The 11,543-nt window shown below is 44.0% G+C and overlaps 1 protein-coding gene across 1 annotated transcript in view; it reads left to right on the top strand.

Annotated features, from left to right (window-relative positions):
• Positions 1-1,316: 1,316 nt before the first annotated feature.
• Positions 1,317-11,543, top strand: part of AHCY (adenosylhomocysteinase) — a 403,130-nt gene continuing 392,903 nt past the window's right edge. The window contains exon 1 of the mRNA XM_069652263.1: positions 1,317-1,433. Coding sequence (XP_069508364.1) covers positions 1,406-1,433 — 28 coding nt within the window. The 5' untranslated portion in view covers positions 1,317-1,405. The remainder of the gene's footprint in view (positions 1,434-11,543) is intronic.

Here is an 11,543-nt window from a genome sequence, read left to right as displayed (position 1 = left end):
GAAACCTCTGGCAGGACAATGTCCCAAGGAGCTCAGCGCAGCAGCAGAGGGGCTCTCAAGTTGCTCTGTGTCAACAGAGCATTTCAATGTGAGCCATTAGGCACTGATGGGAGGGAGGGGGGACTATTAGCAGGGACTTTTGTCCTTTTAGAAATGTACACGGCAGGAAGTGATCAGGTATGAGAAGTTTGCATAATGCTGCATGCTTTATGAAATAATGACTGCATAGCTCTCAACTCACACGCTTTTGGCGGGTGTCACCCGCCTTGTAAAGGGCTGACTCACCCGCCAAGCCTCCTGCACGCCCATGCATTCCAATGGGCGTCTCACCCGCCAAAAACAAAATCGGGTGGTTTCACCCGCCTCTGCAACACAAATGGTTGAGAGCTATGTGACTGGAAAGATGTGCTCAGTTGCTTAAATTGTCCACATCCCGGTTTCACTATTTTAACCAGTGTGTGATCCTGGGCAGATCATTTAATTAGACTGTCTTATCTGCAGCTCTGTAAGTGATTCACTTCGAAGCTTACGTGTTAATATATGATGCTATTTTTTTTTTTTTAAAGCCTTACTTGCTCCATATATAACAGTGCATTTTAGGTATTTTGCCTCACAAAATTATTTGCCTCTTGGCTTACTTATGACAACTTATTCTAAAGTCACTCCCATGGTGCCTCCAAGTATCAAAGAACGATGATGCTCCTTGCAATGTGCTTTCTGTGAAGTAATTTCTGTTGGTGCAATCCATAAGCAAATCAGGAGATGTGCATGTATTTTGCCCCAGAGCGCTTGGATAGAGCTCTAAAAGATGAGTTCCCTGCATCTGTAATGATTCTGCCGTTTTTATTGTGTTAAAACGCGATATGATGAGAAAACCTGGAATTGCGTGCACTCCATTTGAGAGGGGAAAGTAGCGAGTTTTGAGAGGGGAAAGTAGCAGGTTTCACCGCTGTATGGAACTCGGGCGTTATGCCGGTGTTATGCAACATTTGGTATCCCATACCGAGGCTCAAAACTCACCGAGGCTCGGAACTCTCCTACTTTGGTCTGTGATCTACGAAGACAGCCGAAGACAGGGGATACCGGATCGGTATGGGATACCAAATATTACAGAACACCGGCTTGCTTTTTTGAAATTATAAATTTAATTCATAAATGCTTGATAACGTTCACAAAAATTGAAACGTGAGAACCAAGTTAAGACAAATACAAGCATCTCTATCGAGAACCTCGTCCCGCACCCTTAAAAGATGGCCGCGGACACTTTTCCGTCTTTTGTGTCTCTTAAACATCGCATGCAAATGAGCAGAGGCTTCTTAAAGGGTCCCGTCCTGCGCTCAACCCCTTCCGCCTCAGCCACTGTGCTCACCACGCGTGATCGTCCGTCTACCGCACCGATCCAAATATGTCAGACAAACTGCCCTTCAAAGTTGGTGAGAATCACATTGGCAGTATAGGCGTTGCTCTCGTTTATAGTGTCTCTCCTATTTGTCGGCTGCAGTAATGCTCGTTTTTTAAGAATACTGCTTTAAGGATTGCGCACTACTGCCTTCTAATTACAATATGCTGATATCCACTAGGCACGGGCTGTTTTAACTGTGTCCCAGGCATTTTACAAAATGCTTAGGGGCTGAATTGTAAAATTGCTGTTTGCGGCTATAATGCAGTCGCTCTGGTGGTGCAGTCGCGTCGGCACCCCCTGGGGTTTGAAGTTCACAATCTACGCTTCCTTTGTAGTTCTCTATAGTTAACGTTAGCAGCATTTACTACAATGCCCATCGTGCTTTTTTTTCTGACGTGTGACCATGCGTGTATGTCGTTTGTGTGGTCCTTACTGCACGTGTAGTTTATCCAACGCTGGGTCTTGACTCATGTTGTGTAGTGAAAAGACCATTGGATAAAGTAAGTCTCTGTTGTACTCTTCAATACCCAAAGTGCTTTCAGACATACAGAATTTGGAGCCAGCCATGCAGGGCCAAATCCGTCTCTTGAGAAATTGGACCCAACTGCTGTGGGCAGCTGAAACATCATTGACACGCAATGCCAGCTGCCCAGCCTGCGGTTACAGTTTGCCATTAATGCAGTTTGAGGAGTTAACTGTTCTGAATGCCGCACCTGTGAAAACTGTTGTACTCCGAGCTTATATTAAAGCATTACCCGTTCAATGATTGTTACCGAAACTAAGCAAATTAATATATTTTCAACCCTTTTAATAACGGGGCTATGGTTTCCTTAAAACAGTTGGCAGCAGACGTTAAGGATGCATGTCCGTGTAAACTGTAAAGGTTTCCTTTGGAAGCGGACATGGCATCAAAGTACTAATTGTGATGCTGGGGCCGTATTCGGCATGCCAGGAGAGAATGTATGGATATTCTTTGGAGCAGCGGCCTTTCTCACGATGTGCTTAAAATGTATGAAGCCTAGCCATCTTGTCTCCCTTCTTCTCCCCTCCCTACAATACCTGAGCAGTGGCTACGATTATTTTTAGTTTTCGCTATTACCATCCAGGCACCTCCTGTTCAACTTTGTTCATACAACAAACAGCACACCGCAATCGATCTACATCATTAGTCATTGTAATTTAAATTGTTTTGTTGACTTTTACTTAAAGTAACAAGGGCACATTATTATAGGGGAATTCATTTTTCTCGTGTTTAAATGGAAATTGCTGCTTCGTAATCCTTTTTTTCTGACTGTTAGTCACTGCTCTTTCCACCCCTTTAAGTCATCGTTCAAGTTTGTCACGAACTGGATATTTTTTCCACCATCTTTATGGTCTCCTAGTGCTTTGTGTGCCAGTTTTGTTTTTCACTTTCATTCTTTACCTCGTGTCATTCTTTTTACTCCCCAACCACCGACTTTGGCCTGCAGTGTCCTTTTCTTTTTTATTGGCGTTTCTTTACTTCGCTCCTTTCTCCTCCATTGGCTTTTTTTTTCATCCGTTCTCACTCTTGCTTTCTCTTGTAGATGCAAATTCATAAATAACAAGTCGGTAGATGTAGATTGTCAACCCAGCACTCTTTAATGGGATTTAACTGCATAGTCACTATGTTGGAAACTTTACCTAGTACACTTAAATAGCTTACCTGTCTTAGATTCCACCAATGACTAAGTTTAGACCTTTTTAAGCTGGTTGTCCGAAGTGTGCATTATATTTTAAACCAGTTTACATTTCCAGGTTTTCCTTAAACCTGCACGTTTGTATCACTTTTGGTTATAAAGTATACCGTTTGGTTTAGTGTGGCTTTTTTTCTGTTGGACAAAATTGCTGTTTTAATTATCATTTTGTGTTCAACTTATTTCCCTCAACATGTGTACATTGTTAACCTAGTTTATATTCTGTGCTTAGCACGGGGTGACGTTTTACTTGGAATCTTGTGATATGCACTTTACACCAGTCTCTCCTACAAATAGTGCTGCTCAGTTACTCACATGTTTGGTTATCTTGAAGGAACAACCCTGCACACTAATGCAGTTTTTTCTGAACGCCACATTAGTATTCAGAAAAAAACGACCACTGACTGGTAAGTAAGATCTGTAAACTGTCATTTAAGCAATACTGAGTTCAAAACTTGGAGAATCTTTATATATTGTCACCCCCTTGTAATGTGCATGACGGCAAGCATCCTTTTGAGAGTGTTCGCATTCATATCAGTTGCATACAAACTTAACGGGGCTTACCAGAGGCAAGGGTCACTTAAACACTGCCTTCTCTGCTGCAGCCATTAAAATGCTGCGAAGCTCTTATTGCTAAAAACAAGTGTTACGATTTGCTGCCCAATAGGCCTGCTGGAGTTGTATTTTGACACTTTCAACCACCGACTGAGTCTTGCCCCTAAGAGGTCGCATGGGACAAACCAACACTAAACAGCTTCAGCGTGTCCCTTTTCCCATAAGCGTGTGGGGGCAAATGGCTTGGCACCCGTTGGTACAAAGCTGTTTTGATGGCACCCACCACCAAGGCCGCAGCACAGAATATTATTTCATGGTCTTATTTTGGACACTCCTCCCTTACACATTAGCCATACAAAGCATTAACAGTATATTTGAATGAATGCTATTTCTTGTGCATGAACACATTTTTTGCAAACGCAGGGATACAATATCTTTGGAAAGATGTATATGCACAAATGTGTATGTAATAGTTCCACCGTCTTGTCAAGATTTTGATTGAATTGCAGCGTTCAGTGCAGTCACTTATGTTGGTAGTTGGAAGACAGCCTCCCGTATGTAAAGTTTAGGGCTGTAATTTGGTGGTTATGTCTGGACGTTTGGCTTCTCCCATTATCACTTAGTTAACTATCATTCAGAATGCATGTTGTGCCGTCAACTACTGGCATTGACTGCATTTCTAGCTTTCTGAAGTAAGCCGACGTGAAAACCACCCTTTCAGCATGGACAGAAACATCTATTGGCCCGAAAATTAGAAATGACCACCTTAATCCTACCAGCTGCACTTTTCTAATTGGTGAACTGGGCCTGGACTCATGGTTTCGGAAAACATGCATGCCTTTACTTCACCTTCAGCATGACCTGCTACATCCAACGTATGAGCAAAAAGCTCAAACATGGAAGAAATGCTTTCCCCATGTAAATCATTTATACTTTGCCAATTCACCCCTGTGGTCTGAGCACAGAGGCTTGGAAACCTTTCACTTGTCAATATAATGCATTCCCATTTTAAAAACGGAGCCAGATTAACCCATTTTACAATTAAAATGCTTATAGGAACACTATTTAAACACTATAAAATAAAACCCGTAATTCATTAACCTGTTTGTCGGTTTACCTAACTCGACTTAAACTAACATTTTAACTTCAGCACCCCAACTCCAAAAGCTGTATTACTATAACCGGTAGGCCTCGCAGAAGTCATTCCATGGCTGCTACCACAGTGTAAGGTATCCTCGGTCTAAAAGGCTGCGCTTGTCTCAAGACACAGCCACATGTTTGTGGCGAAAAACAATGCAATACTAGTTTTTCTTACAATTTTGAACCCTGATAATTCAGGTTTCCTTCTGGGTACATGCAGTAAATTTGCCAGTGCAAAAAATATGCATGAAGGAAGTGCAGTATACCCTTACCACCTGTGTATTTCCAGAACTGTTCATCCCTGTTCAGATTTCATGGAAAGTTTTATTTGAATCTCAGTAGCAATTTGCAAAGGGAGCTGTTTAAACATGAAATATAGTGCCATTTAATGAGACTAAATCGTATTTGAGTATTTCTAGCCATCAAGTTGTGGCATGCCATCTCTTCACTTGGCAGACTTTTGTTGGGAAATGACTAGGCAAATGAAGATCTGCATTCGTGTGTCACTTTGATTATGTTGAAATGTCAAACCTTGCTTTTAAACTCCCCTCCACGCCCCCTACAGACATTTGCTCAATTTTGGAATGTAGAGCTATTGCACAATTTTAGTAGAACAGGATGTTTGAACCTGCCAAAAGGGAACCACCCAGATGACGTGTAAGCCTCCTCTGTGGTCTGCATGCACACGTTGTTTATGGTTCGGCACACCCGAAAGATGCAAGTCTACCTGACCATTGTGCTTTTTGGTTTCTTGAAGGTATAAGATCTAGGCTTGAAAACCATCCGATCTATTGCAGAACACTTTTGAAATGTGAATTTCCTTGTGGATTGGATCTAGCAGCCAAAAACATAGTATTGTACATGGGTAACTAACCAAAAGGATATTTCGCTTGACCTCTGATATACAATTAGTAAATCTGTTAATCTGCCATTAAGTTGTCCATGTACAAATATATGCATGGACTGCATCTATCGTCTTACCTGTTCTGCATGAGAAGTTGACAGAACCTACACACGGATGAGCACAGTAGTGACCCCTACCAGGACCTGTAGTGAGCAAGAAGAAATGTTCCTAGATGGGTCATGTTGTGGGAAGCCATGTAAAATGGTGGAGCTAAAGGGAATACTGATCATGAGGGAAAGCCTTTGCTCCCCGGTGCACATGAAATAGACCAATTGAGAGCAAGATCACCCATCTGCTTGTTTTGTACTTAACTGCACTGGTGATGAGGACAGATATACATTGCATGGATCTTCTGATGACCTGCCTCCTGCGGATAATTAAAGGACACATTTACCGACCTGTGGTTTTATTACTTCTCCTGTGCTGGTCACGCAAAGTGCGACTGGCCTTGCTTCTTGCTAGACCCTTGCCAGGATGTGTGTTGTGGACGGGAGCGCTGTTCACCGACCCTTAGGAGTGAAGTGAGGTATGGTGCTGGTGTCCTGCTTATGCCATACTGCCCTGCTGCGGCCTGTGACAATTCAGACTTATACGTGCAGCCCAGTATGGCTCTCCACATCATGCAGAAGTCGCCCACAAATTGCTGCTCAGGATGTCTGCAGCCTGCACAGGCACTGCACCCATCCATTTGTCTGCTGGTAAGACAGGCTTGTAAAATGGGGGCAATTGGAAGGCTGTAGCATACAGTAACTTCCCCATGAAGGGGCTAGCTAGAGTTTTTTCAGTGATGTCTGTGACGTGCCATTAGAAGAGCACCATTGGACAAGCGTCCTACACTTAACACATTCATTGATCAAATGGTGCATGTTTGTTGCAACCCCAACAACCCCTTGTTGCAGGCATCAGATCCATAGTATATAGATAATATCCGGTCTGAATTGTAGTGCTCACTTTTGCACTGCAGCCTTACAGATGACCAAACTCTGTACTGCCATGTTGGAGAGATTACTGGAATTGGGACAGATGACCATGAGGAATCATGCTTGTTGCGCCACCAGCCTCTTTGTAAGCCACCATTATTTGATATGGCATAACAAAGTAGATGGCCCAGGTGGGTTGAATAGCTGTTTCAATATTTCTGAGAACGACCCAGCAGTGCAATTGGGAATCCACATAAATATGTAGGTAAAGAAGTAAATCTGCTCTTAGGGAAGCCTGCAGCTGATAGAACCTGTTTCTCTAGCCAACCACTGCAGATTCTCTGCCTAATGTCCAGTGACCAGGAAAGGAGCATTGTCAATTCCTTCCTCCCATAGACTTTGGTGGCCTAGCCAGTCTTGAGTTCCGACGTTGGTGTACTTGGGACATTTCCTTGTACCATCCTGGGGACAGACCATCCACTCCTCTCGCTACCATCCCATGTTGGAGCTTGTGGGCGTGGCTGATCCTTAGCTGCACTCTCTTGAAGAGAGGCCTGTCTGGTGCCCGTTTCTTTGCTGCCATGTACTGAGTCTGGTGACCAGTGTTGCTCTTTCATTCCTGCAGTATCCTGGAGATCTGTTGTGGGAAAAGCAGATTGTCTAAGGTTGTCCATTCTGTCTAGCTGAAACTTCTATGGAATCACATCTGCTTCAGAAATCCGTACTGTTAACTTGCCACACCCGAACACACCACCTGATTACACTGCTGCACCTATGGCTCTTGGACCGGCTGCAACAGGAATTGTCCCACTGATTTGGACTTGCCTGGAATGGTTATTTTAAGAATGACTTTAGTGGCGGAGTGTTTATACCACTCTTCTCTCCCACCCCAAAGGCGTTGCATGGTTTGAAGTACACTTTCTAACTATCTTTATCTGGTGCTGTGGTCGTTCTGAACTAGTATCTTCCCTAATGCCCCCCCCCCCCGTGTAGTATTTCTGAGTGTCCTCATCTTTTACAGAAACTATTTTTGCCTCATAGGGACTTTTGATACTTCCTAAATATCTATTGATATACTTAACCACGCAGTCTACTTGGTAAGACACTAGTACTCTTGCTTCCCTGACTAGGGCTGACGTCTTTAGCTTATTCAGGTAACGGCCATTCAATTGTAAGGTATTCCCTTCCCCCCCAATGTAATTGAAACAGTAATGCTTTTACTTTTTATCGCGATTAGCAACGTTTTACCTGCATGTTGTTTTTTTTAGCCTAAGTAGAAAGTTGTATGCCTGGAGTGGAGCTATCCATTGACTATTGTAGTGTGGGGATTCAAGGAAGGGCACTGGCCGGAGTGAGTAGTTAAATATAATGTTTATTATGTAAATGGTAGCTAAATATTACTAAATATAAATGAAGTATAAATGAACAGGAAGAAAGGAGGGAGACTGTGTCGGAAGGAGCTGGAAACTGTTGCTCTTCAACCTGGATTCCACATTCCATGGCACGACCAGAGGGCTCGTGTTACTCTTCTACCAATGGGACTGAGCAATAACATCCATGGTTGAGTCAGGCATGTCTCATCAGCCAGGCAAGCCTCCTGTCACTTAGTTGAGATAGTACAACTATCTAGAAGGGTTACAACTACATACAAAACTCCTTATCTAGATCTGCCTTACTACTGTTTTCTCTACCCGGAGAGTTTGTTTTACATTAAGTGTTGAAAGCCCCTGCTCATCCACTGGCCTTTCAAAACCCGCACACAGTAGTTCTGAAAATCCTCCTGACACCAGTCCTAAATTCTTCCCAGCAATGACGAGCACTCATATCCGTGACTCACTGCAGCATTAAAGATTTGTTTAGATGGTGGAAGAATTGATATTCTTGCTCAAATAAGAGGTACAAAAACAGATTGCTGTGGTACTCGGGACAAGAGAACTAGTGACAACCAATTGAAAAGGAATACTTGTTACACCAAGTACCACACAACATGCCCCACCTTAGGTCAGACATTCAATGAATGGTGACTGAACACTTTCCATTCTGTCTGCTACTGGGAAACTGACATGTCCTTCAGGCTGTCAGCACTGGGAAACATTGTTTCCCTTAGTCTAGTTACTTTGGTACTACTTTTAGTAACTTATCACTTGTGGTAACATGTATCATTGTACAAGACATTTTACAATGCAGTACAACGAGGTACACTTTTGTTTCTGCCCTAGAGTAACAATCAAAGGATTTTTGGTTTCCCTATCTGTGCTAAATGCACAAGCTGGTGGCAGCAGTTTTAGCCTTACTGCGTTTGGCTATTAGTGACCAAACGTGGCCATGCCACAAGTTTCTTCGCTTGTCCTTTGGCCATCTTGTTTTTTAGCCTTATTACTGGCCTGTGAGGCCAGGAAAATCCTGACATAGACTTCAGTGCCTGGGAAATCAGAGGCCTTTGGCAGGCTACTGGAGGGCTCTGTGTTTGCTGGTAGGATGTGGGCTGGGACTGTCTAGTCCCAATCCACAAACTGGTTTCAGTGTGTCGAGTGTTGTGTATGAGTGCTCCCGCCAGTGGTCCTGATTGGACCACTGCTGGGGTGTGTGGGGGTAATTCTGTTGGCTAATGGGAGTTTTGACTCTTGATTTGGGATAAGGGGACCCCTGCGCCCACTTTTGAGATCCTGGAGTAACCTGAAGGAGCCTAGACTCCTGTCTAGCTGTGAGACCTGTGAAGGGAAAGGAGACCCATCTGAAGGAGGCCTGGCAACCAACTTCTGCTGCTGTCTTGCTATTGACCTTCAGCAGTCCTGTGAGGGAGCTGTGACCCGTGGAGGGAACATCCATTCCTGATGTCTGGTCGGTATCCTGTGAAGAGCTGTTGGAAGTGTCCCAGGACTGTCCTGTGGCTGACCAGCTCAAAGTTTGGGCTACCATGCTGCCGACGTCACTGTTCTATATGGAGGCCTGGAACTTGGGAGATCCTCGGCTTGTCCTACAAAACTTACCTCAGCGGACATTTTGACTCCTAGCGTCAAGGGGGCCCGAGATGGGAGGGAAGGTCTGACTGCCACAAGTGAGTCCTTTTGCGTCACTGTGCTGCTGTGATCACTGTCTGAAACAGCTTGGTCCAATTTTGAGGGTTCCTGCATGTTGTTTTTCTGCATTCATCCGAGAGTCCTTGCGCCAGCTAAAGAAACCCCCTGAAGATCTGCTCGAATCTGCGAATCAAGGACTGAGGACGGCAGGAAAAGTAACCTCAGACCTTCTTCCATTGACCTGCCAAGTTCTGTGAATAATCTGAGTACGGGGGGTGAGTTAGTGATTCTTACCTGCCCCTAAACTCCCTTTAAAAGTTTTACTAACTTTTTTATAAAACTTTGTCTTTGCCATTGCTTAGTCGTGCAAGCCTGCCGAAAGTTGGAGACGCCTAACCCTTTGAACCGTTCACTGGACCCCAGAGAGCCTACCTTGTTTTTTCCAGCATCACAAACTGTTGGAACTTTTGGGCATAAGGCCACAGACCACTTATGGAAGGACTTTTGAAGTTGGGGTTAATTCTCTGTGGGCCTGAAGTGCATAAACTAATCTGGACTTTCTTTTACAGGGGTTTGATTTGTATTATGGCCTTCTCTAATGACTGTATATATGTAATCCATTGTTAGTGTTGTGATACTTATACCTGTTAGTCATTTTTCATACTGATATTTGGCCATAAATAACTATTTTTATACATACTAAGTGTAATTTGTGATTCCCATTGTGTGTACTCATTCTATGACAAGACAGGAGGCTCGCATTATGCTATTTCTTTATTTACTGCCATGTCAGCACTTTAAAACTTTCAACTTTAATACTGAACATTTCTGTTTTTTTAGAAACAAAGTTTAGAAAACAAAATGCAGAAGTTTAAAGATCTCTAGTCCATGGTCTTATTCGATCAATCTGCATCAGGGAACTACAAGCCCCATGAGTCTTGGGTCTGAGGTAGTCCTGACCTTTCCCCTCTGCCCCTATCCGAGGGCAGCCCTCTCCATAAGAACCCCTCTGACCAGGTCTTTTCCTCTTTCTTTCTGCTGCCAACAGATAAGTGACATGATTTATTGTTTCTTCTGTAGAAAAGATAGATGAACTCTATATCACCTGTATATGGGTATTGCTTGGATATTTGTTGTAATACACTTAGTAATGCTTATTGCTCATTTTCAACGGCTCGCGCAGGAAGACGATACGCATTTACAATGATTTTGTAGTTGCCTCAGAACGCACACGTGTTCTTACCGTGGTGCGTATCATTAGGGCAGCGCGAGCGCAGCGAGTTTCCCGCACATCGCGGGTAAGAAGAGTGTTGTGAGCGAGCTGGGGCCGGAGTCGTGTGCATTTTTAGCCCGCGTTAGACTACCGCGCCCCGCTCTGTCTCTGTATTTCGGCGCCGGCGAACACGGCGGCCGTTAGGACCCAGGGGAGCTGGAACCTTCCACAGTTCCCAGCGTCCCCTGGGAATCCAGCTTCCGCGCGCATTGCGCACGAACAGAGAACGAAGGAAGTTGGTTTGATAGAGCTCCAGTCAGAATTTTGGAAAAAAAAAAGAAAAAGGGAAGCTGCTTTCACACACACGCTGCTAGTAATATACAGCACGTGTTAAGTGTGCAGAAGCATTTCCAACTGCTGACTTCCTCACAGTTGGCTCTGCCAACACCACTGACATGGCTACATTTAGCATCCCCACTAATACTCCTTCCTCTTCCCCAGAATGGAGACAAGAAGAGTGGGTAGAAGACCCTTCCCAACAAGATTCTGACTTACCATTAAGTTTTAGGAAGGTACTTGGAGATTCCTTGATTCAAGCTCTCACAGGGTGCAACCTATTACAAAAAGGCTGGAGACTCTAGAAATGATTATGGCTAAACAGCTTACAGCCAGGA

Source organism: Ambystoma mexicanum, chromosome 3p (assembly GCF_040938575.1).
Source record: "Ambystoma mexicanum isolate Mex_15411 chromosome 3p, UKY_AmexF1_1, whole genome shotgun sequence".
In the NCBI taxonomy this organism is placed as follows: Eukaryota; Metazoa; Chordata; class Amphibia; order Caudata; family Ambystomatidae; genus Ambystoma; species Ambystoma mexicanum.
The sequence above is the reverse complement of the archived record's forward strand: the minus strand, read 5'-3'. Positions and strand labels throughout refer to the sequence as shown.